This window comes from Corythoichthys intestinalis, chromosome 12 (genome assembly GCF_030265065.1).
Source record: "Corythoichthys intestinalis isolate RoL2023-P3 chromosome 12, ASM3026506v1, whole genome shotgun sequence".
Taxonomy (NCBI): Eukaryota; Metazoa; Chordata; class Actinopteri; order Syngnathiformes; family Syngnathidae; genus Corythoichthys; species Corythoichthys intestinalis.
The window spans coordinates 27,942,787-27,970,702 of record NC_080406.1 but is presented as its reverse complement, the minus strand read 5'-3'; the positions used below and the strand labels follow the sequence as shown (position 1 = coordinate 27,970,702).

At 39.1% G+C, this 27,916-nt stretch overlaps 1 protein-coding gene across 20 annotated transcripts in view; it reads left to right on the top strand.

Moving 5' to 3' along the window:
- lrrfip1a (leucine rich repeat (in FLII) interacting protein 1a) overlaps positions 1-27,710 on the top strand; it is a 48,712-nt gene extending 21,002 nt beyond the window's left edge. For 5 of the 20 annotated variants that reach the window (XM_057852004.1, XM_057852003.1, XM_057852002.1 and 2 more), the window contains 9 exons: positions 8,070-8,096; positions 8,183-8,308; positions 8,432-8,503; positions 8,855-9,025; positions 13,542-13,634; positions 13,804-13,896; positions 14,021-14,113; positions 15,629-15,770; positions 16,677-20,869. In XM_057852004.1, the coding sequence (XP_057707987.1) occupies positions 8,070-8,096; positions 8,183-8,308; positions 8,432-8,503; positions 8,855-9,025; positions 13,542-13,634; positions 13,804-13,896; positions 14,021-14,113; positions 15,629-15,770; positions 16,677-20,302 (4,443 nt within the window). In that variant the 3' untranslated portion in view covers positions 20,303-20,869. Of the gene's footprint in view, positions 1-1,882; positions 1,913-2,375; positions 2,557-3,054; positions 3,136-3,514; positions 3,584-7,071; positions 7,150-7,274; positions 7,374-8,069; positions 8,097-8,182; positions 8,309-8,431; positions 8,504-8,854; positions 9,026-13,541; positions 13,635-13,803; positions 13,897-14,020; positions 14,114-15,628; positions 15,771-16,676; positions 20,870-21,413; positions 21,464-22,944; positions 23,066-23,135; positions 23,216-23,297; positions 23,403-26,798 lie in introns of those variants that run through there. The other 15 variants (XM_057851995.1, XM_057851992.1, XM_057851988.1 and 12 more) reach the window with 10 other exon arrangements.
- Positions 27,711-27,916: the final 206 nt, after the last annotated feature.

Genomic DNA, 27,916 nt, shown 5'->3' with positions numbered 1-27,916 from the left:
CAGCTTGGCCGAGGGTGAAAAGATTAGAACCTTGTTTTATCATTTCAAAGGGAGTCTGGCTATGGAATGCCAAAATTGTCAAAATTAAATAAATACCCTTTGATAAATAACAAATTGTGTGGTATGGCCCTTAAATTGTAAAATAAGCTAATACTATGAAAAAGATTTTACAAGATGAAAGGCGTTTTTCAGATTTTTTTTAAATTTCATAATCTACAATAGCCTTTTTATTTCATAATGTTGCTTTTCAGGGCAATGAGATTTTACAAGATTAAAAACGTTTTTCACAGTCATTTTTATAATGTCTTTTTCCACAATGGCCTTTTTATGTCATGTTGTTTTCCAGCACAATGAGGCATGTACTGTCAATCAAATACATGAGGCAGATCAGTTAAATGATTGGCTGGATGGATTGGGAATGCTGGCTAGCTGCGCTAGCATTATGTAGCGTCAATGAACTGTTTGGTAAACTTCCAGAAAGCATCTAATCAAAAAAACATTGCTGCTGTATCCTCGCTCAGGCTGAGGTAAAAAGCCTTTCCTTACTATCCAACCGGTTCGCAACTCTGGAAGTCCCGCTGCAAAATGCTAGCGATCCATCCAGCCAATCACATAACTGACTCCGCCTTATGCATTTGATTGACAGCACACGGATCATTGTGCTAAAAATAAGGACATTATGAAATAAAAAGGCCATTGTGGAAAAAGACATTATGAAAAAATTGACTTTGTGAAAAACGCTTGTTATCTTGTAAAACCTCATTGTGCTGAAAAATGACATTATAAAATAAAAAATGCTAATGTAGTAAAAGGGATTATGAAAAAAAAAAAAAAAAAACAGATCGACCCATATGAGTTTTTCAGGACCGATACCGATTATTAGTAGCAAGAGGGGCCGATAACCGATTTTTGGAACCGATATTTAATTGCAGTAAATGTGTAAAAATTGAATAATGCAAACACTGAACTTCTTTGAACTGTCTAAAGCATGTTTATTGAATCACACAAATAAAAATTAATAGTTCCAAAAGTGCCAGAATTTGTTAGAAACAGCTCTTATAAAGTTGAATAAAAAGTTAAATAATTCACTCTCCGGAAAAAAAAAAAGTTAAATAATTCGCTCTCCGGGAAAAAAAAAATGTTGTTGAAAAAACAGACCAAAAAAAAAGTTTCAAACATGTTACTGCCCCACCATGCCACCTTCATAATGCGAATTATTTTTAAACAGTAATATCGTAGAAAAATGCTTGCATTTTTCAAAGGCTATCCGCTAGTGCTGAGAACAGCTGCGCGCACACACCACAGCGCGCTAGTGTTTTAACAAGCTAAACCATGATTGACACATTCGGTGTCTTTGAAGGTAGCACTGCTAAGCTTCTCTGGCAAGTTAAAAGTTTCAACGCCTGACAATCATCGTTAACTTTAACAAGCAAAACTATCAGTGCACTACTGACCCAAGAAAAGAAGCAGGAGCGATAGTAAGGCTGTACGAGCATGAAGCAGAAAAACCCAATCCTTTTCACCCGATTCCAATCCTCTGAAAAATGGCGCCATCCCAATTCTCTATCCCTAGTTTTATATTGACTTTTTCATATTGGCCAGTCAGATTTTAAAAAAGGCCGATGCTGATACACATCATATTTTCAAATATCTGCCCCATATATCGGCCGGCCGATATATCGGTCTATCTCTAAAATACAAATACTTTTTAAAAAACTTTTTATCTTGTACAATCTTTTTCATAATAATATTACCTTATTTAGAATTTAAAAGCCTGATTACACAATTTGTCTGTTATGAATCAAAGGGTGTTTTTTTATTTAATTTTGACCCTTTTGGGGTAGTAGTTCATGTTTTTTTTCCCCCCATATTTCTCGCACAGTCGGATCGTGATGCCGGTTATGGTGCAGGGGTAAGGCTGATACTGTCAAATGGTTTCAACTTCACAATACTTGTATTTGTTTGCTGTGTTTTTTGTTTTGAAGTTTTTTACGTGTGCATGATACCCTGAAATTGAGTTTGGAATTAGTCTTTATAAACCCTAAACCGGTTGACGTTGACATTTGTTGTATCTACTAAGAAAATACAAAGTATCATAGTATTATTTTGGACAATATTCACACGCTGTGACTTCTTTGTTTCGATTGTAGGTATCTAACATTATGTAGCTTTGTTGCTGTTGTATGTGCTTTTTAGCCACTTTCTTGATTGTTTAACTCTGTGTTTTACATACTAAGAATTCATTTGCCTAATATAATACCTGGAATTGTGTCTCGATTGTGTTGTGAAAATAACCTGCAATTCCATGGTACGACATTTTTTTTTCACGTGGTGTCGTCAGAATGATTGATTTGACTCTTTCTGTCATGCTTAAGGGCTCCTCCTTGCTCTCTCATAAGTCCAAGAAAAAGAAGAAACATAAGAACAAAGAGAAAGATGTATGTAAAGGCTCAAACGATTGAGACTCGTATAATCAATGAAGAAAGAAAAAAATCACTTTCACACTCTTTGCAGAGGAACGGCCACGATGATGAGTACAGTGTTCTATCCAGCCGGGTTAGTAATTAATTGTCGAAATTATGCTTAACTGTAATGTGATTAGTGTGCATTTTGACAGAACATAACACATGAGTAACTTGTTCCTCAAATTTGAAGTTGTCACATTGTGTTCAGTAAAAAGGAAAATATCAGAAATGTAATGCTTTTCCATTGAGTGTGATATGTGTGCATGAATTATTTCCTTTACCAATGAGCCAGTGTTGCCCTTCTACCTTGTTTGTTTGCTGGATTAAACAAAGGTTTACAGGATTGCTTTGATAAGATTTCTCCCGTGACTGTTAGCTGACATGCAAAATAATAGGCCGGAACAACAAAGTGTCTTTGCTGACACATTTTTTCCCATGTTTAATCAGTAACCTTTCATTACTATACAAGTTGCTTGTCAGTGCACAGCAAGTGCAGTTTAGCCACTAACAATGTTATGATGCTTACGTAAAAGATGTCTTCATTCCAGTCTTACTCACAATTTGATGCACATGGGCTCCCTCTTTTTAGGCATCTTACTCCTCTTCTGACTTGTATAACCTCAATGGTCTCTCCGGTGGCAGGAACCTGGGTTCAACTGGTTCCTTCCAGGTTTGTATGGAACAAACGCTGTATGAAAAAAGTTCAGTTCTGCCCTCAACTTCCACCTCTGTAAAGAAACTCTTTTGCCAACATCACACTTGATCGGTCAGTCATATCACTGCTTTCATTTCATTGACTTTTTATGGACTCACCAGTCATTAGCACACATTTGGATCATTCTTAAGCACCTGATTCAGGGCTTTCTGGCTTCACAGCAAAGGATCTGAAATGGCGCACTGCCAGCCGACCACTATATAACTCGCTGAGTAGCTTAAATCTAGCCATGTCTGAGCTTTCTTCCCACTAAATAGAAATGTCTAAATGTAATTGTGCTGAAGTCTGAACATAGAGCGCGTGTGTCATCTGTGTCATGTCGCATCAAATACAGACCTCCTTGTACGAGGAAAGTCTCTGTTCTGGGTCGCGGCGAGCCTCCGACTCCAACTCTGGCTTCTATGTAAGTGTTTTGTGTGTGAGGCATGGTGTTGTCTTTGAATTTAAGAGTGAGCCTCTGAAATCATAAGTAACTTCTGATTTGGTGTGTGGAACATTTTCATTTGTTTTGAGATGATGTGTGAATGCATCTTAACAGTGCATGGGAGACATTTTAAGTGTACTTGTTTTTTTTTTCCTAAACGAAAACACAGTATTGAATCAAAAAGTCAAGCAGACCAAGCACAAAATTACTACTCTTGTTAGACAGTGCTTTGGTGACAACTTACATACATTACGTTACATAGGGCGACCATATTTTGATTTCCAAAAAAGAGGACACATGGCCCCCCGCCTCGAGATACTTGAAATTTACTCGTCGAAGTTCACTCAAAGATGCCTATATCACTTTAATATATTTGAAGTGTGTCTTCGCTGTATGATAGAAAAATTCAGTTTAAAAAAATGAATATATACACACACACACACACATATGTATATATATATATATTGCCATATATTACAATAAATACTATATGGCTATGATTTTTTTTTTTTTTTTTTACTCAACAGGTTACTCAACATGATAACCAATAAGCAATAAAAACGCAAAAAACAACCCGAATTAGATAATGATAAAAAAATAATAATACATTACAGACCCATGGAAATGTATGTATTTATTAGTGGTGTCAACAACAATCGATGCGGCCATGCATCCCGATGCGGGGCATGGACTATTCGATTCGATGCGGGCAACAAGCCGAATCGATTCAGCGCATTTTAAAATATAGAAGTACGTTAAAAAAAATCTCTCCTGCGCAATTTCAGTGATGCAACGGATTTGGTTTCGCCATTTGTATTATTATTCTCATGTTTCATTTTTTACACACCGCATAACTCTGGTCAAGTTTCCCACCACCCTAGTAGAAGCCGAAATGTCTCAAGATGTCTGCTTTCAATGTCTTAGGTGCATCAATAATCTTTCTCGCTCCCTCTTTCTCCGCTTCAGCCATTGTTATGTTATGTCCTATCTCTTAGAGGTTAGATCTTGTGGCCGAACCGAACATTTCGGGTCGGGTCCGGCCCAAAATGTTAAGCATTCACGTTCGGGTCGGGTCGGGCCGCCGCGCCGGACTGATAAATTATATTTTAAAAAGTTGGATAAAAGATAAAACCGAGAGCAGGCTCTCTGTATTGTGCATTTGCTTGTGCACGCACATGAACGCCGTGGCCCGCATGTTTTTTTGTTTTGTTTTTTTTTTTATTAAACTTTATTTCGTTGTGTAAATGCTTTTATAATGATCATAAAAATATGTAGACTATTTAAACATTAAGAAAATTTGTGTATTTTTCTGCCAACTGAGAATTCGTTACGAAAGACACTTGTATTTATGCACACAAAGGCAACACAAATGTGATCCTTTTGAATCTTCTCTGTGTGTCTGCAAAACCGCATGTTTTTTTTTTTTTATATTAAACTTTCCCAGCGTTATTTGGTTGTGTAAATGCTTTTATAATGATCATAAAAATATGTAGACTATTTAAACATTAAGAAAACTTGCGTTTTTTCTGCCAACTCGAAGAAATGAAAATAAATTGCTCCTTCTGCGTTTTTTTTTTCCGCGTCACTCCCAAAAAAAAAAAAAAATCGGGTTTTTTCAGGCTGGGCCTGCAAATCTAGTTAATTGATCGGGCTCGGGTCGGGTCGGGCTTCAATACCAGCGGGCCGTGTCGGGTCGGGCTGGATTTTTTAGGCCAGATCTAACCTCCATCACATATACAGAATAGTGGGCTAGGCCTACATTTTACTTTTGTTTTTTTTGCAACTGAACTGATCCCTGGATTGATATTGCGATAAAGATGCTGCTGCACTACAATATTTTCTTTGTCGTTTTCTTTAATATTTACTTGAATATTTTGATTGATGGGTCGTTGTGACTAAAATACAGTGACTGTTTTTGCTGATTTTGCACAGAAGTTCAGATGTTGCACTGTGTGAAAGGCTGCTACTATGTGTAAAAAAAAAAAAAAAAAAAGAGAGAGAGAAAGCCCTGGTCCCATTCAAAGCACTAATTAAATGCTGTGATGTTTTTTTTTTTTAACATATATATATCTGAAAGTATTTTCATTTGACTTCAACCAGGAGTGACACAAGAGCCAATAAAAAGTTGTTTAATGTCGAACCGCTTGTGTTGCCTCACGATTCACGAAAAATATGCTTTGCTTTCGAATTTTAATGCATCCCAGGCTTTAATGCATCGCGATGCATTGCCGAATCGAACCGAATTGAATCGTGGCCCTCCGAATCGTAATCGAATCGAATCGTGAGGGCAGTGCCGATGCACACCTCTAGTATTTATACAGTCTGTGACTGCGCACGGATGCGCGAATTTGACTGGGCAGTCTCTCTGGGACCATGTCACAGGCAGCACAGTATCGTATTCTGTGCAAAGTGTCATTCAATTTCAACACACTAATTATGAAGAAATACTCCTCTTTGTCAATTTGGAACTTCCTTTTATTAACATGCTTAAGAGACACACCTACTTAGAATATAGTACTAACATTCAACCAAATACACGAACGCAGAACAATTAATACAAGACTAATACAATATACTGTATCTCTATGTACACATATAACCCACTATACAACAGAAAACACATGATCGACATTAATAGGAGATAAACTTAGAGTAAGGTGTATGGAGCACTAGGAACACAATTGTTACCGATCTCAAATTTTGGTAAATATGTTGCTCTGAACTCCGAACAGTGTTAGGGAGTGGACCGGCGATTCTGGTGGCTCGTTCGGCATTCCTTCATCCAGTTCTTTCATCGAGTGGATGTAGAAGTGTATAAAACACACGGATGCGTCGGATGGCTTTTTCAGTGGAGACGTTTTATTAACAAATCAGAATCAGCGGGGGACACTGCTGCTCAACACGGCGCTCCCGCGCAACTTCAACTAACACCTGCCTCTCTCTCTCTCTTGCTCTGCCCAAGTTCTTTTTCTGCGCTACATTTGTAATGCTGGTCATATTGAAAAAGGATAGCGGCCGCTTGGGGATTCCGGTAACACAATAGAACAGCATAAATGTCTTAGATCTACTCCTTCTCCCCCCTACTAGTAAGAGCCTCATCAACGCAGGCAGGCACTGCCCCCCAGCGGCCGGAGAGATTCTTAATTGGTCCCGTGAAAAATCATGAAAACCGGACATTTTCATGAATTTAAAAAACCCGGCCGGACGCCACGGGCAGGACGTGAAAAGTGGACATGTCCGGGCAAAAGAGGACGTTTGGTCGCCCTACGTTGCATAAATGTTTCTCAGCTCGAAACTGTAGAAAGTTACCACCAGACAAAAACTGGTTGAGTTTGCAAATGAATGAGGGTTCATTGTTGTTCCACTCGTAGATACTAGCGGCATGTGTCTGTCTGGAACTAGCGTGAGCATGTGCATGTTACTACTCTTCGCTAGATAAAAAACATTCAATCCTGTTTCCTTGACAGCCTTTAGAGTACAGTAGCTACCGCAGCACCAACTCCAGAACCTCCAGCCGGGCTAATTCAGCCCGTACCAGTCCAGTGGTGAGCTCTATTGATACAGTGGCTTGACTGTCATAAATATGACAACCATTGGATATTCCCCCGAAAAGTCTTCGATTTGATCTGAATGTCTGTTTGTTGCGTCTCGACTCTGGTGACCAATGTAGGAAAACTGTGGCTCTGTTGCCAGTTTGTTACGAAGCACTTCCAGTAGCAGAGGACTCCCCAGGGATCTGGACGATGTTACTATTCCCGATTTTTCTGATGTGAGTCTGGTTTCCGCCCTCAGGAGGCCGAGGCTTTTGGGATTGCTGTTTTGGTCTTTCGCGAGGCCTTTGAGATTGCTGTTTTTGTGTTCACATCCTTCCTTTATGCACTTAACCAAATAAGGATTTCTGTTTGTCTTGACTGTTTGTTCTTCCATTTGTGTGTCAAGAGTGGAGAGATTTGAATAGTCAATTCACAAGCTTAGTTTGAGCTTACAGCTGCATTTTCTGGATGTCGTTTTCTGACATTTGTAACAGTTTTAATTTTGCAAGGAGTATATTTGTAAATTCTACAGTAGAGATGTCCCAATCTAATTATATTGTAATAAATCAGGGCCTATTGTGATTTTTTTGTGTGTGTTCATGTCTAAATTTCTGAGGAATGTTACGGGAAATTTGTGTGTGCTAATATGATTGAGCCTCATGCTTGGAACTACTCCACTAATTTACAAGTGTAAAATGAATGAATGAATTTGATGGAGCAGTGATGAATCCACTCTTACTAATTTTATTAAACACATCTGAGCATATAGTGGCTCATTTGCAAGGGTCAAAACTGACCATGGTGTGGTGTTTCCTGTTATTCTTAGTTCTTGATATTTTGGCAAAACACCTTGGACAGACCTAAAGCCAGGATTTTGTGAATACTTCTCTTGGGTGGCTTTGCTCCAATTTTATTTTTATCTGTCTCCACAGGTAGACGATAGGGATTATCTTGAGAGAGTAAGTGGAACAACAAATACCGAGCTGGTTACACAGCTTTTTATTTGCATTTCTCAAAGTTTGGCTTGACAATGTTACTTTTTTAGGGTTCTCGATCAGCTTCTGCATTAACAGCAACCACTCTTACCTCCCTTGGTGGGAATTCCTCACGGAGAGGAAGTGTAGAGACTGCCATCACTATAGATGCCGAAACTGCCTCGAGGGAAATCAAGGTATGGCTAAAGACCATTTTTATTCTTTCCGCACACTTGTCAGCACCTTCCTTCCTGCTTGGCATCTGCTGATCACACTCACTTGATGCTTATCTTGCTCAATGCCACTGCTCTTTTCACCAGGAAATTCATGAACTGAAGGATCAAATACAAGATGTGGAGTCCAAGTACACTCAGAACCTAAAAGAAGTCAAGGTATAAGAGCCTGATCGACTGATTTGTGGTTCATCATTTGTACACATGCCAACAATTTGAAATCTGAAATGAGTTCAAGACTAAGACTTGAAAAGCAGTTCAGTCAAAACTAAGACCAGGTTATGTAATGCATAAGCAGTGTTAAAACCATGACCTTTCCATACTCACCTTTTAACTTTCCAAATCTGCAAGTATGCTTACTGCATCAATGCTTTCCCCCAATTTCTACAATTCATCCAATTTATTCGTTTTCCACAACTTTCCTGATGAAGGAAAATGTCATAAGATTAACACGAATCGGCACAACGTGTTAATTTTTTACTCTGAGTCTTTGGTACATGTTTTTTATAGGACACATTAACAGAAGTGGAGGAGAAGTATCGCAAGGCCATGGTCTCCAACGCACAGCTGGACAACGAAAAGAGCAACCTGATGTACCAGGTGGACACTCTAAAAGACTCTCTGACAGAACTTGAAGAACTGCTGTCTGAGTCAAGACGGGAGTACGAGGAAAAGGTCAAGGTATGGCAAGTAGTGATTGCAGTCAACTGTAATTACGTCTTCACCTTTGGTGAAAGCTCGGTCTTATTTAAGGCTTGGTTCATACTGCAGGTCTTAATGCACAATTCCGATTTTTTTTGTCATATTGTGTTTTTTTTGTTTTTTTTTTGCCGTGCCTGTTTAGACTGCCTTTGTCCATTGAACCCTTTCAAGTATCACACATGCGCACTAATTCGCAGTTCGAGATGCGCTAATTAAACTGACCCGCATGTGCAGGAGCATCAAAACAAATAATTACACATGCTGGCCCAACGTCATTCAAGGGTGATCATATTTTGATTTCCAAAAAGAGGACACAAATAAGACATAAAAAATCTAGTATAATAAGTGTAATAATTTAGTTTTATATTCCAAGTTTTTATGGATAGATAGCATACACGCACTGTGCGTGCATGACGCACAGTCGCACACACATACAGTTTGCCCCAACTCTCAGCTGTGTAAGCAATCTTGCAATATTGCTCATTTGCAGCACAGAGAGAAAACCGAGCATTCTCAGGCTTAAAGCCCCCATTTTATTTTTGACTGTTGTTAAGCCCGCCTCTTCCCTCAAAGACGCGTTCAAGCTATGCACTAACACTAATGCACAGCTCAATCGCTACCGTAGCGCCCTGTGTCTCTCGGTCATTGCTGACGTAATTGCTGCATGAATTCCGATTTGGGGGACTTGACAGTTCAGAGCGCAGCCACATTCTGGAAAAATGTGACCCAGATCGGATTTTAACCACAGACGACAGTGACTAAGATCGGATTTGAAATGGTGCACTTTTATGCGACTTTTCCCATTCAGACCGTCAAGTTATTTTCCCATTCAGACCGTCAAGTTAATGCCTGACTCGAGTCGGAAAAACACAAAAAATCAGATTCGTGCATTAAGACCTGCGGTATGAACCTAGCCTAAGCTACTTTTTTAAAGTTTTTTTTTTTTTTTTTTATGAATTAGTCTAACCACAAATATAAAACATGATTAATGTTGGTTTATTTTTAGTATATTATTTAGAATTTGTTTTATTTCTGTCAGTTTGAAGTTACAGTGTATCACAAAAGTGAGTACACCCCTTGCAGTTATGCAGATATTTAAGTATATCTTTTCATGGAACAACACTGACAAAATGACACTTTGACAAAATGAAAAGTGTGTGCAGCTTATATAATAAAGTTAATTAATTTTCCCCTCGAAATATAGCCATTAATATCTAAATCCCGGGCAACAAAAGTGAGTACACCCCTTAGTGAAAGTTGTCAATATTAACCCTTTAAGGTCTGGGCCTATTTTGTCTGATTTTGCATGCCTTTGAAGTTGCCTTTATATTTCAAAGACAGAATTGTTTACGATGGCCTGGTTTGGTCCCTTTTTTTGTGACACCTTGAACTTCATGTCCAAACTGTTGTTTCCTTCACTGACCAATTATAAATCATAATTTTGGGCCTAAAAAGACCAAAAATTCCAAAATCGTTTTGTCAAAATTTTTAATATTGATGTCCAATTGACAACCAAACATGCGTAACGAACCGTTTTGAAACTTTGTAATATTTATTCAACATGTTAGGATGAACATTCAACCAAAAAAATTTAGAATAAATAGTCTTTTATTTGACAATTCAACATAAACAACAGGTATAGCCATAGGCGTTTTTTGCATTTATACATGCTCTAGTCAAAACAGGTTATATACAGCAGACCAAACAGTGAAGAACAGTGAAAAAATATACCATCTAACACAAAAAGTGTTTAGAGGCCATCTCTTTATGAGTTTAGGTATTGCGGCCCATCACCTGATGAAAACTATGTACACACAATCAAGCTTCTTGAACACACATTTATATACACAAATTGAGAAGACTGATTGTGGGAAAAAAATATATATATACGTATAACATTGGGGAAAAAAGTATTTTCAAAAATATTTACAATAAACAAGTTAAATTTTTTTCAGGCATGCCACTCCGAAAAGCAGTTTCGTCCTGGAATTAGACACAGGGCTACATCACAGCCCACACTTCCATGGGGTGTCGGTCCTCTTTCCACCCTTCCATTTTCATTTCACTTTACTTTCATTGTCACTATAAATGTACATGAAACAAAAGTCAGTATTTATGAAAATAATAAAGTATAAAATAAAAATATATACAGCAATAAATAATAATGGAAATCTATATGTATGACAATAGAAAGAATACCGTAGCTGAATATGTGCTACATCCCTAATCTTCATATAGAAAGAAGACCACAAATTATACTTTGATCTGATATGCACATTTTATTATTACATACACAAACACGCACTTATATTGCATCAAAATTAACTTTGTCTTGCAATATCAAAAGAAACTTTTACAGCATTAAAAAAAAAAAAAAAAAAAAAAAAGTGGGCTTACCTCTGCTCGTCGATGGCGTCACCCACGTGTTCAAATCCGTCACTATCTTCACTCGAGGACTCTTCCGAGGAAGACGATGATGACGAATTTGGACCACCCTCTTCCTCAAGTTGATCAAAAAGCACAATTGCTTGCGCTAAATTTAGTTTTCCGTTCATCCTCAAAGTCACACAAAGTCGCTCGCCCGCTTGCTTGATTCAAACGGCCGTCGCTCGCCCCCTCGCTGCGTCAGAACACTCCTGCCTCTCGTTCGGTGGAACCTCGCACGGCAGTTATATTTATAAAAAAAAAAAAACGCATTTTGTGCTTCCACTGTGACTTCGAAAGGGTTCGTTTGATTTGTGTTTTTTTCATGGAGCTTCCGTTTTGAAAAAGGACAAGAAATGATGGAAATATAGACATAAACAAATGATCCATGCAGCGTTTTAATGTTTTTTTGAGAGGACAATAAAACTATAAAACTTAAATGACAATATCTCACGTTTTAGTTGGTCGATTGACTTCAAATAACAACGAGAGTAAACCGCAACTTCCGCACTTTAAAACGAGACCAACCAACGGCATGTGGGTGACGTAATTAAAACGCGAGGGTGCTTCAAAGACGACGTGCGCTGAGGACGCGCCGGCGCGTCCTTCGACTCTCAAGGGTTAACATACAACATGTCAACTGTCAATATTTTGTGTGACCACCATTATCCAGAACTGCCTTTACTCTCCTGGGCATGGAGTTGACCAGAGCTCTTCCACTCCTCCATGACGACGTTGCGGAGCTGCCGCATATTTGAGACTTTACGCACCTCCGCCTTCCGCTTGAGGATCCCCCAAGGATGTTCTATTGGGTTCACGTCTGGAGACATGCTTGGCCAGTCCATCACCTTTACCCTCAGCCTCTTCAGTAAAGCAGTAGTCATCTTGGAGGTGTGTTTGGGGTCATTGTCATGCTGGAACACTGCCCTGCGACCCAGTTTCTGGAGGGAGGGGATCATGCTCTGCTAAAGTATTTCACAGTACATGTTGGAGTTCATGTTTCCCTCAATGGAATGTAACTCTCCAAACCTGCAGCACTCATGCAGCCCCAGACCATGACATTCCAACCACTGTGCTTGACTGTAGGCATGACACACTTATTTTTGTACTCACCTGATCGCCGCCACACATGCTTGAGCCCGTCGGAACCAAAGAAATTAATCTTCATCTCATCAGACTAAAGGACATGTTTCCAGTAATCCATGTGCTTTGTTGACATGTCTTCAGCAAACTGTTTGCGGGCTTTCTTTTGTACCGTCTTCAGAAGAGGCTTCCTCCATGGGTGACAGCCATGCACACCAATTTGACTTAGTGTGCGGCATATGGTCTGAGCACTAACAGGCTGACCCCAAAACCACCACCACCACCTTTTCAATCTCTGCAGTAATGCTGACAGCACTCCTGCGACGATTTTTCAAAGAAAACATTTGGATGTAACGTTCAGCACGTGCGCTCAGCTTCTTTGGACGACTAACCCGAGGCCTGTTCTGAGTGGACCCTGGTTTTTTAAAACGCTGGATGATCTTAGCCACTGTGCTGCAGCTCAGTTTCAGGGTGTTGGCAATCTTCTTGTAGCCTTGGCCATCTTCATGTAGCGCAACAATACATCTTTTAAGATCCTCAGAAAGTTATTGGCCATGTGGTGCCATGTTGGAACTTTCAGTGACCATTATGAGAGTGTGTGAGAGCTGCACTACAAATTTGAACACACCTGTTCCCTACGCACACCTGGACCTAGTAACACTAACGAGTCACATGACATTTTGGAGGGACAATGACAAGCAGTACTCAATTTGGACATTTAGGGATGTAGTTTCCAAGGGGTGTACTCACTTTTATTGCCAGGGGTTTAGATATTAATGGCTATATTTTGAGTTATTTTGAGGGGAAAATAAATTAACTCTATTATATAAGCCACACACAGACTACCTTTCATTGTGTCAAAGTGTCATTTTGTCAGTGTTGTCCCATGAAAAGATATACTTAACTTTTGTGATACACTGTATTTTATTGACCTATGGTGTTTTGTTTTTAGTATTATGTTTGTGTATTCACTCCCTAATTTCTGCAGGAATTTGAACGGGAGAAACATGCACACAGTGTTCTTCAATTCCAGTTCAATGAAATGAAAGAGACACTGAAACAAAGCGAGGAGCTGCTAAATGTGAGTGTTTACTTAAAAGTGTGAATGAATAACCAGAGGCAGGTTAAATAGGCCCATGACATGGATGCTAGGATTTCTTTTCACGCAACTTTTCCTTCCACACACCAAACTTACCTTTGCTGTCTTATCCCTTTCCATTTTATTCCAACTCCTTCTTTTGCTGTTGTAGGAAATTCGTCAGTTACGCATGAAACAAGAGGGTTTTGCTAGGGAAATAACAGATCTACAAGAGACAGTGGAGTGGAAGGATAAGAAAATCGGGGTATGGCCTGATTCTGCAGCTTTTTGTCTTTCTGTCATCTACTGGAAACTGACCTTACTGTACTCTCCTAACTTCCTCATCACTTTTCACTCTCCTCTCTATACTGCAATGTAAATCTGCTCAGGCCTTAGAGCGACAGAAAGAATACACGGATGCAATCCGAAATGAGCGAGATGAGCTCAGAGAAGAGGTGGTGAAGCTGAAGGATATTCTTAAGGTACTTAGTTTGCTCAAGATCTTCTTCAAGCTCTGAACTTCAACTATTTCAGTCCTATGTTGAATTGGGAAACTTTGCGACCATGCTCCTACCACGAGTAATTATTAGATTGTTGTTATTATTATTATTTTAAACCAATTCAGGATCAATTCAGTGTTGTACTATTTAGTCCATTTGTACAGTCAAAGAAATATGTCTTTGAAGGGGCCTTCAAGGTGTTAAAATTACCTCCTCATGTCAAAACAGTGGTGGGTTATTGAAACCAGTCCATGGGTATACTGATAATGGAGATGCTTACCAAAATTTGTCAACTCATCAAACAGTAGTCATGAACAGGAAGCAAGATTTTTTTTTCTCTCTTGAAGCACTCAATTTGGACCTTGGGGGAGCAAGTATCCAAGACACTAAATTGCCATATTGTTATCCCAATGCTAGACAGTGTGGGTGGAGCATGGCGTGTGAGTTTTATCTTTATGAGGATATGCCATGAGAAGGTGTCACTTTTTGTGTGATTACTTTAGAACAGTGGTTCTTATGATTTTCACATGTGCATGAACAGAAACCTTCAGAATTAGATGAAAAATCTTTTTTTAAACTATTAATAATTGATATATCTAAGCTAGTAATCTAATATCTAAGTGAATTCCTGTTCAAATATCTTCTTATTTCGACATAATGTTTTGAAAAAGGTCAAAATTTGATTTCTAATGCTTTTATCTTAATGCCTGAAGCATCACCAGACTAAGCCAAGACTGGCCCAGTGCACATTTCTTTGAATTTTTCATTTAAATTTGGAGAAATCTTATATTGTTTAACTTCATGCCTGTTTAGTTGCATTAACCTTAACCATTTAGTTTCCGTCATGTTTACATTTCAAATGATAGCAAATTTAATGAAAGACCCTGTATTTTAGTAGTATACAAATCTGTACGCAAAATTAATGTTAAAAAAAACAAATCTCAGTAAGACAATACAACAGTGATTTTTCTACTTTGAATTTGGTTTTCTTGTTGGAAAATGAAATGAAACTACTGTCGTGTTTTCATGTTGACATTGTCAATCTGTTGTTGCATCCTTGCATCAAATACATTTTCATGGCGTAAACTATAACGCAAATGTTGTTTTGTCAAGAGTCCATGCCGCAGTTAGGTCTGTTCTACTTACTAATGGCAAGTGCGAGTCAACCTTCCACTGAGCAAACCTCCTCCCGTCAGATAGAGGACTAGCAGTTGAAAAAAAAAGAAATAAAGCCTGTAAATTGGGGGCAAACAAGTCCAAAAACTAGTTTAAAACGCCACTTTGACTAGATTTAGTCCGCATATGAAAATAGAACCCTGTGTATCTTAACCTTCACCGAACCCCTTAGACTCGCTAACCAAACCCCTGTGGTTCGATCGAACCCAAGTTAAGAAACACTGCTCTAGAACTTGCATCTAAATGGTACATGAAAGGCTATGAAACTTAGTTTGATACTTAATTATACATGAGGCTTATGATGAACTCTGTTTTGTCCAGAAACACGGAATAGTATTGGGACCTGATCTGAGCATCAATGGCGATGCTGGTGTAACAGAAATAGAAAGAATCAGTGGAGACGCCGCTCCCCAGCCTCCTCAGGGCTCGCCAACTTCAACATCAGAGGGCAACAGCATGCTCGGTAAACCACTTGGGGACAAAGCATCTTTCCTCTTGCATGGCTTTGCATTAACCCAACTGAATGTTGTCCAAAATGTACAGTAAGAGTAAACCGTTACAAGCTTAGAACAAATTCAATTCAGGAGGTGCTCACTGTACATAACATTTAAGTTGTGATTTTGGTACAGCGATTATATGCGTTTTAATTACTGTACTTTTGGAGCTACATATTCAGTTTTCATACTCTTCATTGTGCTTCTTAGGATGCCAGTGATTTGCCATCGCTCATAGAGGAACTACTCAATGCTACCATTATTATTTCTTGGTGTGAATTTTGATGTGGGTCCTGGATTTGTTACTACCAATTGAGCACAGGCAATTTAACCAATGAAGTTTCTGCTAAAGCAAGCAGCACCGGACTGCAATCAACTGATTACACTTGTAAGACTCCAGATTGGTGAAAAGGTGTCATCTTGTCTTGTTGGAAAGAAATCCAGCACCCACTGCGGCTCAATGTGGAATACTAGTCAAGGCTTTAAAAAATCTGGAAAGTCTCTGGAAAAACAAGTGATTTTCTGTAGAAAAAAAAATCTAATATTTTTGGAGGGGTTTTCTTTCCTTGTCATGTTCATTGTAAATCCAAAAAGCGTTGTATGTTATTCATATCATTTGGTGTAGTGACTGAAGTATCTAGTGCTGCTTTATCAAAACCACACAGTTGTGATAATCGTCAAAGCTTTAAAGCCTTCTCCCTACCTTCTCTTACACTTCTTATTCTTCTACTTGCTCCTCCTTCCTCTATGCGGTTCTCTGAATCAACAAGGAGCTTAGCTTATTCTTCGGCTGTTACTTTCCTACTGCAGGTTACTCTTGAAAGTGGTCTCTCACTTTGGCCTCCGATCACAGTATGCTCTTCATGATTCCTCAGGAAGCTCAGAGGAGACTCGTTTGAGAAGTAGTGGAAAGGAAGAAATGGAGCAAGAACAGCGTCGAGAAGTGTTTTGGGAAAGCCAGACAAGTCACCAGAGCACCGATAAATTCAATAATGTGGATGATGCATCAAGACCCATTAAAGAAAATGAGAGTTGCCTTAGCCAAGGCTTGCAGACTGAACTGCCAGTCACAAAAGCCATGAATGAAATTGTTCTCAGTGCCGTATTTCGAGGAAATGCAACAGATCTTACTGAAACAGTTTCAGAAGTCAATTCTAATTTAGAGGGGACTGACACACAAATACATCATGGTGACATTGAAGAATATTCTAAGGACATCAAAAAACAGCCAAACAAACATGAAACCAACCAGAAAACAGAACCATTTGAACAAGCTCTCAAAAACAACGAATCACATTCAAAAGAAGATCTAAAAGACCATGTAGCAAGTTGCCAGATAGATTTCAATGAATCAGGATCATGTCTCAAAGACGAAATACAAGATTCTGAATCATTTCCTCATGAGGAAATTAGTGATTCTCAACCATGTCGTAATGTAGATGTGATTGAATTTAAATCTTGTTCCCAAGAAAATGTGCAAGACTCTGAATCATGTTCTGAAGATCTGAAACCTAACTCTGAACCATGCCCCAATAAACATGGTCTCAACGATCCAGAAAAAAACACAAAAGATACAGAAATAAATCCCCACGTAGCTGCCAAAGATCCTGGATCATGGCTTCAAGAAGATCTAGGACATTTTAAATCATATCCCAAAGCGGATGTTAATGATTTTGAGTCATGTTCCAAAGAAGTTGTAAAAGATCCAGACCCATGTCCACAAATAGATGTGACAGATTCTGAATCAACTCAAGAAAGCATGCAAGACGTAAAAAATTCTCAATTAGGTCGCCAAAGGGAAGATGTAAACAATTCAAACTTATGTTCCCAAGAAGAAAATTCTGAATTGTGTTCCCAGGTACTGGATCTTAAAGATTCTGACCATTTTCCAGAAGGAGTATATCCCGAGTCCAATGCTGAACTGCAGCATAAAACTGCTGAGGGAAGCAGTGATGAGGCAGAAAAAATCTTAACCAAGCCTTTATCCAAGAGTGCCAATGCACCAGGGAAAAGGAAAAAAAAGAAAAAAAGAGGCAAAAGGAAAGGAAGCTCCCCTGAACGAAATCAACAAAGGGAGAAAAAGGACGAAAATGTGGGAGATGAGGAAAACAATGAGATAACAAGCACAGGAGTAGCTTCAGTAAACAATGGGTCTACCACAGAAAGTGTCACTGATGGCCACACCATTGAAATCCTCAAAGAACCAGATGTGTGCCAAGCAGACACGGCTAAACCGGTGGAGCACAGTGAAAATTCAAATGTTCCCAAAGATTCCAAGATGGATCAAATGTTCAATATGCATGAGCAAAACATACAACAACTGGAAGCCGGAAGCATTCAGATACTGGAACAGGAAACATCCATTGATACACATGCGGGTGAAAGAAAAGTAAGTTTGGAATTGATGGGAGTTGAAGAAGGATTTATTCAGTGTTCTGAGCCAGTGGTCAGTCACAGTGGAACTGATCTTTTATTTGATTGTGAAGGTTGTGAAGAGGACTCCCTTTTAGATGGCACCTCTGCCAAGTTCCAAGGCCACGATAACAAAATGTCATTAGGTGTTGTCCATGAAGGTGTAACAAGTTCTGAAAATACAGTTTTTACGAAAGAAGCCGTAGCCGAATTCATTGTTCAAAACCATGTTGATAAACCTATTCTTAAACCTTCTGAAAGTCAAAATGAGGTGTCTGTGACTCCTACACAAGACATAGGTGACAGTCTCCAAGACCCAGGGTGGTTACCATCTGCACACTTGACTGCTGTGAATTCTGACACCTTAATCGGGTTTTCTGAGAATGATCTTGAAGAGAAAACCTTGATCAACCAAGAGTATAAAGAGCCAGAAGCAGAGTGTGCGGATCATGAAGAAATGTTAGATTTAGTTAAGCTAGAGAACTCTTGTGACCTCAATACAGAGCAGATCCTTGGAGCGCCTTTGGTTGAATCAGAAAGCTCTTTACTGTTTGAAAAGCAGGTTGTTGAAACTGCCTTTGACACAGGGGTGCAGGCATCAGAGTCTGAGGAAGCATGTTGTGTGGTCAGTAATGAAGAAAAAGCCTATACAGAGGACCCTAAGGAGCCTGAAAAAAGTCAAAGTCACCAGAATGTTAATAGCGTGGACACTTGTCGACAAAACAGCAGGGAGGACGTTAAAGAGAAAGAGCAGTCATTTGATTTTGATGACAATGATATAGACACACCTGTGTTGGAATTACAAACCCATGAAAATCCAGAGAAGCGGAAAGTTGAAGTGTGTGCTTTAGATGTCTTAACAGATGAACGTAGTACTGATATTAAGAGTGCTATTGAAACCCTAAAGGATAGAGAAGGGTGTACCCATGTGGCTACGCTAGATAACAAATGTAAACAGACCACTTTGGTTGACATGGAATCCTCACCTGACCATTTAGGAACTGACCAGGAAGTCACTTCTGAAGACACTTATAAACAGGGCAGCGGCGAGGAAGTTGACGATGAAGATGAGAAAGGGCATTCTTTTGATTTTGATGACATGGATATAGATGCAGCAATGGAGAAGCAGACAGTTGAAAATCCGGACGTACGTGAAGTTGAAGTGGGCAGTGAAGAAGTCCATTCAGATCAACTTTTAGCCACACCAGATAAGTGTGAGCAGACCACTTTGGTTGACATGGAATCCTCATCTGAACATTTAGGAACTGTAAACGATGTGCTTGAAAGCCGTCCACGTGACCAGGAAGCCACTTCTGAAGAGACTTACAAACAGGGCAGCGGCGACGATGTTGAGGATGAAGATGAGAAAGGGCAGTCTTTTGATTTTGATGACATGGATATAGATGCAGCGGTGGAGAAGCAGACTGTTGAAAATCCGGACGCACGTGAAGTTGAAGTGGGCAGTGAAGAAGTCCATTCAGATCAACTTGTAGCAACACCAGATAAGTGTGAGCAGACCACTTTGGTTGACATGGAATCCTCACCTGAACATTTAGGAACTGTAAACGATAGGCTTGAAAGCCATCCAGATGACCAGGAAGTCACTTTTGAAGACACTTACAAACAGGGCAGCGTTGAGGAGGATGATGATGATGATGATGAAGATGAGAAAGGGCAGTCTTTTGATTTTGATGACGTGGATATAGATGCACCCACAGAGATGCAGACCGTTGAAAATCCTGACCCATGTAATGTTGAAGTGGGCAGTGAAGAAGTCCATTCAGATCAACTTGTAGCCAAACCAGATAGTGACATGGAGTCCACACCCAAACATTTGGAAACTTTGAACAACGACACACATGAGCAAAGCTACACAACCAATGAAAGAGAGCCTTACAACACTGGTGTTTCAGAATCCGCAAAGAACCAAACCCCCTTTCGTTCTACGTCATTAGAAGTTTTGGATGCTGTTGAAAAACCAAAAGATTTAAGTTCAACCCACAGAAATGGAGATACTCCCCCTTCTGGAAAAGAAAGGAAGAAAAATGGCAAAAAAAGCAAAAGCAAAGATGACTGTAAGATGACATAGTGCTTAGACTACCGAAGACATTCAGTATAAAATGTTGTGCTTTTTCTGTTCATGTATCAAACCAGACAGTGCTTTTCGTTGATTTAATGGATGCTTGTGTCCTTCTCAATGGACATCACAAAGTTTTCTAATTTTTGCAAGTTTAAAGTGCCATAAAAAAGCGATACGAATGTAAACTTTTCCCGTAGTGCTGTTATGTATTACATTGCTGTTGATTGTGACCCCCCCCAACCGCTCTTTTCACCAAGAATTTTCTGCTGTATGTTGTAGTTTTTTGATACAAATTTGGGAAAAACAATGAATCTTCTAGCTTTTCTATGCAGGTCAAAAGGAAACATGCTTGTTGATTCTGTCTGTTAATACATGGCAATGTTGTCTGTGTATCATTATAATTTGGGGTTAATAGGTTTGTTAGAAGGGTTATGGTAAGGGTAGGGTTGAAGTTTAATGTTTATTCTTAGAATCAGCCTGGGTCAGGTTAACAACATGCACAAAGCAATGCAAATGCTTTTTTGTTTTTGCACTTATTGAATGTGGTCAGTCCACAATAAAATTACTATAAAACAATGTTTGCTCATGTCTAATTTCACGCCAGAAAGAAATATTGTACAGTAAAGCTTTGTGTCAAGTTCGTTGGTTTGTGTTAAATTATTTGAATGACTGAATACAATTATTTATGTGCAATGGGCTTATGGATGTTATTTGCATTGAGTGGATGCTTGGGACTTCGTCCTTCCTGTTTTAAGGGCGTTTGTCGTCATTTTTTTTTTTTTTGCTAGTTGGGTTGTGTATTGGATGTTTGGTTTGTTGTAGTTGTGTGCTGTGTGCCCTCTCCCAAGTTAGTGTGCATGTAAACCGACCTCCCTCACGCTCTGCTCCGTCACCCCTCTATGGATGCCTGCAACTTTTGCATGCATCTGCCTCCCAACTCTGACCCAGCTCCCTCACACCGCGCCTTTGGCTCCACCCACTCCTGGTATGTTCACTCATTTCTCCTTGTGCAGTTGTGATTTGTATTCATGTCAATCCATAGATAAGCCTGAATTTGTTTGTGGCTTGTTGCTGTGTTTGTTTGCTCTCATAACTTTCTTTTTGTACCCTTCCAACCCAGAAATTCGCCTCAGGAAACTGGTGGATGAGCGAGAAAAAATGATAGAGCAGGTAACTTGTTGACATTCCGCTATCTGGTGATAACACTGCATTTATGATTCTGAAAAGCTGTTCTGAATATGTATTTCATGCAAGTGCAGGTCATAGACTTCATAATGTATTGACGGGGCGCGGTGCTAATTCATAGGGGGCCTATCTCGGTCAAAGCTGACGGAGTGGAAACACAAAGAGCTTTTTCCGTTGAAATTTTTTGTAAATAAATGCTTAAATCCCTGAATTCTTTTTAGGTATGGACGTAAAACAGTCTTGATTCTTGGTTAAAAGCAATAAAAGCTTGCAGTAAGGAGTTATTTTACATAAATATTGCGAACTATGATGCTAGTCAGGAAGCAAATTAGCAGCCGCCACATGTAAACAAAGAGTTTTTTCCGATAAATTCTTGTGAATAAATGCTTAAATTTCTGAATTCTTTGTAGATATGACGTAAAACAGTTTCGATTCTTGGTTAAAAGCCAAAAAGACGTGCTTTTAGCATTTATTTTACGTAGATATTGCGAACAATGATGCTAGTCGGTAAGCAAATTAGCGGCCTATATGTAAAGAGCTTTTTCAGCTAAATTCTTGTGAAAAAGTGCTTAAATCCCTGAATTCTTTATAGATATGGACGTAAAACAGCCTCCATTCTTGGTTAAAAGCAACAAAAACGTGCAGCTAGCATTTATTTTACGTAAATATTGCAAACTATGATGCTAGTCGGTAAGCAAATTAACGGCCTATATGTAAACCAAGAGCTTTTTACGCTAAATTCTTTTAAATAAATCATTAAATCCCTGAATTCTTTATAGATATGGACGTAAAACAGTATCGATTGTTGGTTAAAAGCAAAAAAAAAACGCGCAGTAAGCATTTATTTTACGTAAATAATGCAAACTATGATGCTAGTCGGTAAGCAAATTAGCGGCCGCCATATGTAAACAAAGAGCTTTTTCCGTTAAATTTTTGTGAAAAAATGCTTAAATCCCTGAATTCTTTATAGATATTGACGTAAAACAGTCTAAATTCTTGGTTAAAGGCAAAAAAACAGGCAGTTAGCAGTTATTTTACATAAATATTGCGAAGTATAATGCCAATGCTGTAGCGGCTAATTTCTCTAATTGATTTTTTCCACGTTTCAAAATGCATGTATGGTACGTAAAATATAACCTTGAATCCTCGAACAAATCACTCCTGAGAAGATTATTCCTGTTGTATGCAGTACAGCTTTCGTAATTTTTCAACATAAATCCGGCATTAAATCGCTGCATGTGACCGACTGCTTAAAGCGGAGTGTCGGACGTCACCCTTCGGGAAGGCATGACGCAGTGAATGGGGAATGTGTCATGTCAATACATTATGAAGTCTGTGCATGTTTATGTTCATGTTGTGTTACCATAAAACTGCATATAGTAGCGCAGGTTAAAAAGATCAAATGATTGTCATTTTATATTTTCAAGTAGATTGCTCTGATCTTCCATGTTTTTCTTTTTTAACAGATAAAGAAGCTAAAAGCTCAGGTAGACCAAAAGAGCCTTAAAAATGGCACTGATGGCACTTTGAGCGCGGAAGGTGAACTTTTGGAAAACGGGAGTGATCCCAACATCATTGAACTGCAGCGTAAGCACAAATATTAATTTACATGGATAGCTTTTTTATGGTTTAGTCATTTCTTGGTATATTTGATTAGGAGATTCCAGCAGGCAAATAAGCGACATGAAGTTCAAACTCGTGAAGGCGGAGCAAGAAGTAACTGCATTGGAACAAAATGTAAAATCAAAAACTTAAACACAAAATATTTGTTTTCCAGTTTGTTTGTTTTTTAATCAGTATTTTCTTGGTCGTTGCACAGGTGAGTAGACTTGAAGGTCAGGTGAGCCGCTACAAGATGGCTGCTGAAAATGCTGAAAAAGTGGAGGATGAGCTCAAAGCAGAAAAGAGGAAGCTGCAGCGAGAGGTACGGCGGCTTTTACTGTACACCCAGGGAGGCGTATTTGAAGTGAGACTTGGTTTCAAAATTCCAATTGTCCTAGATGTCAAAGTTATTTCACCCTCCCAGTCAAAATGGGTTGGAAGTTTGACTCTTGTCAATGACATCCAATTTAATTTAAAGAGCATACGACAGGAGAAAAAAAAAGTCTTAAATAGCATTATTTAAGAATTAGAATCATAGTTTGAGACGATTCGACTATATACAACAATTTAGTAAAGTGCAGATGACGAGAAATTAGTCTTTTAATCTGCCTGTTAGCCACGCCTACCATTATAGGGCTCTAACGTCCCCAACAGGTGGATGACGTCAGCGGGTGACTGGGCTCATCAGTTTTACTATTCAGCCCATTGAGGGAGAATGGTTCAGAACGAGGAAAACGCGACGAAGAGAGCCGCAAAATGTCATTGTTTCAGTCTCTCTACTCCAATATTTTACAGGATATTCTTTTTATCCAAGTATTTTTCCCCCAATAGCTAAATAAATGGCTTGAGAAGGACCATTTAGCCCATCGAGGGGGAACTATTCACAACGAGGAAAACGCGACGACGAGAGCTGCAAAATGTCATTGTTTCTGTCTCTTCAATATTTTTACAGGATATTCTTTTTATCCAAGTAATTTCCCCAATTGCTAAATAAATGGCATGGTCATGACAAATAAGTCTTGTGCTAAATGGAATGTGAAATAATAAAAATGTACTTATTCAGGACGACATGGCAAAATTACTCCATAATGGTCAAAACTGTCGACTTCACTTTTACTGTCGCACCTCCCGAACGATATTTTATGACACCTAAATTGGACATATGTCATTTCCCTTCCCCGGCTTCGGAGAATGTAAACAAACCAAGAGGCGTGACAGCTAGCCGAGACATGCTAACCCGAACCGAGTGATGTTTTAAAGTCTTCGAAGCGGAAATCACACATAACTAGCCCGGATTATTTGACATGACGACTGGGTTGTCGATTGTCTTTGCGGATCGGCAAACCGCCTGGCGGAGAGCTATTTACAGTTTGTTCCCCGGAGGAGGGCGGCTACAGTTGTTGTGCAGCTAATGTGCTTGAGGAGAGCTTTTTATATGCCTATCAATGATCAAACGTAAGCAGTCCTTTATTTAAAGAGTTTGTAGAGTTTACTTTGTAATCGCTGTATTCGTATTTGACATAATACAAAACAAGATGTTTACTCACTTCCTCGTAAGTCCAATGGTCCCACAGTAGTAGGGCTTGTTTTGGCCAATATCCACGGTGAATGGGAACCTTTTGAAACTCCAAAAAGGCGCACACGCCTCTCCCTCATAAAGCAAGATTTTTCTGCGGCCGTTTGGCTGGCGTGATGCGAAAAATAAAAGTATTAATCCGCAAAATCAGCTGAATCCTTAGTCCTCATACACAACAGTACCGCTGTTTAGTGAAGAGGACGCCTTCACCCGTACACGTCACAGCGCCCTCCTCCTCAATGTAAGACCGAAGCCGGAAGTCACTCATTTTCATGGCGCGGGATTCAAAAAACTAAATAAATACAGCGATCGCTTCCACACACATCCAAGCGGTCCATATCATTCAGGAGCATAAAATACCGCGTGTATTATGAAATAAACATGCTTTTTCGTGTCACATGCACTTTAAAGTACCATCAGTATGTGCTATTAGCAAGGGCATAGGTTTGGTCTCAACATTGGTAGGGAGGATATAACAGCATAAGCTGCATATATACTTTTTTTGCTGGGGACAGGACATTTATAAGACCAAACAGACTGGGTGAACGAGGGTCAGGGCTACATTTCTCACCAATATGAACCTAATTAATTGATAGGCTAAATGATCAAGGCAAAATAAATCTGTATTGACTGCTACTAACTTTCCTGAGAATTGGTTCAGGTGATACACCGTTCGATTCAAACCTTTGTCTTCAAAAACTACTAAAGAAACATTTTGAAAACTTTCAGAATAAATGTCTGGATTTTATTAGCAAATTTAAATTGCAATATTTCAACACAAATTATGTTACCGTATTGGCCTGAATATAAGACGGTGTTTTTTTGCATTGAAATAAGATTGAAAAAGAGGGGGTCGTCTTATATTCGCGGTCTAGACATTATACTCATTCACTACGCTAGATAACGCCAGATATCATTGAAGTGATGTTCTGTTATGACAGATCTCAGCTACTCTCCCCATTCACGACGCTAGATGGCGCCAGATATCATTGAAGCGATGTTGTCGTGACAGATCTCAGCTACTAGCCAGTTTGCATTATTGTATTGCATTGTTTTTCCTTTTTCATATTTTTTTCATGGTTACAGTTAGACTTCACTTTGATGGTTAATGCAGTTATTGCAATTTTGTTGTTTCATCACAATAGATTGGTTTATTTACATTTCAAAAACCAGAAGCCATTCATTTATGAATGTGGTTGCACTTTAGTTTACATATTTAAATGTTCAGATATTAAGATTTGAATGAGGCAAAATAACATGGTTTTTCTCTGAAATATATTGCTATAATCATTTGTTTCAGATGTACTGTAATTATTTTCTGTATAAAAATTAATTTGGTGTTCAAAAAGTCTTTTTTTCAAACTTGAGTCTTGGAAAAAGAGGGGGTCATCTTATAATCAGGGCCGTCTTCATACTCGGGCCAATATGGTAATATACATAAGAAATACAAACTTTTTAATCATCACTTCTATAATCCATCCATAAAGGGGTAATCCTTGGTTCACTACATTTCTTTCAAGTTGATTAACGTCAACAGCAGAAAACATACAGGAGGATATTTCTCTCAACGCGGCTACCTCCTTGAGTTCGAGAAATTCACACAGATTATTAATGTTATGCTAACTCTGATGCAGGGTGGACCTCCACAACATTTTTACATTACTTACAGTAGCTTCTGCTGGTAGGGAAAAAAAAACTTCTCCCTCGTCTTTAAAGGGGGCGGAGGAGGCGGCGTGTTGTATTTCTATTGGGCTGTGAATGCGTGTGTGTGTGTGTGGGAGGGGGGTCAAGTCATCAGCCAATCAAACGTGTGTTTGAGGGGAAAAAATGGACTGGCACATTCAGCAAGTGAAAAGGGGTCAATGTTTGTCTGAACATTATGAAAGTACTGTAATTCACTTAATAATGGTCAAGTCAAGCCTTCTTACAACGTATGGGAAGACAATCTAAATGACCTACATAACTGAAGCCATTATATAATGCAAATAGAGTTCCTTAAAAGTTGGTGGGGACAAATTCAGCATCCTGAAAAGTTGGTAGTGTTACGTCCCTACCGTCCCTATGCAAACCTTCGCTCTTGGTTATTAGTAAGTCAGAACCAGCAAATCGTTAATCTGTGCTGCCTCTGTCTTTCTGTCTTAGTTGCGGTCGGCACTGGACAAAGTGGACGAGCTGGAGTCCAACAACAGCCACCTAAATAAGCGACTGGAGAAAATGAAGTCCAGCCGTGGCATGGCTCAGACACCGTAGCGCGTGCTGCCTCGTTTCAGGTCCAGTGAGAAACCAGGAAGCCGATTTTGAGCCGAACAACAACGCAAAGGACAATGCTGAAGAGTCGCCTGTCTCTCAGATGCTCGCCTTGCCTTTGGTTCACCTTCGTGTCGCAATTGACTTCTTTTCAGAGACTGAATGAGTGAGCATGTGCTTTCTGTGTGTGTGTGTGTGTGTGTGTTTTTTTTTTTTTTTTTTTTGTAAATGAAAGTGCACCTTTAAGTTTTTATTTTATGTTTTTTTTTTTTGCTAACTGCTTTTCAATGCCAAACATTAGACTATACTGGAGAAATGTGACAACTGGCACTCAAAGCGGTGAAGACGTCAAAGACACTGGGGGAGTTGCTGCTTCACTGTTTACAAAAAAGCTTTAATTTGAACGTGTCATACAAACAAAGGGTTATCTTTGTGCAATAAAGTGTCAAAACTCTTTGCTGAAATTTCGCCATAGAGTTCTATCTGTGATGCGGATATGCTTTTAGACCAGATTGCAAAAGACAACACTGCTATCTGCTGGCCTAGATGGCCCCGCAGAAAAAGTTTTTCTCCTGTGTGTGTTGACAGATGCATTTTCAACCCGGGCATTTTACTATTGGGTTTACCACATTAGGACTTTTCCATCATGATGAGCTGTCTCCAGACCCTTAGTGTGCCCCGTGAAAGTAAATCATGTGCATTGACCTTGTATTTTGATTAAATAATTATCGTTGACCACAAATCGATTTACTATTCCCTTTAACAATAGAGACAATATTTAAGGTTTTTCCTTTTTTTTTTTTTTTTTTTTTTCCAAGCAAGCTAAAACAACAAACCGGTAAGGTTTACATATTTCCCATCAATTTAGGATGTTCCTAGTAATGGAAATTATCAGAATTTACTCGGGATGAATAGTATTGAAAATATAGTTTTAAAAAAGGGGGTAAAGTAAGACACAATACCAATCTAAAGTCAACTGAGACTAGATAAAGTAAACCAATGAGGGGTAAAAT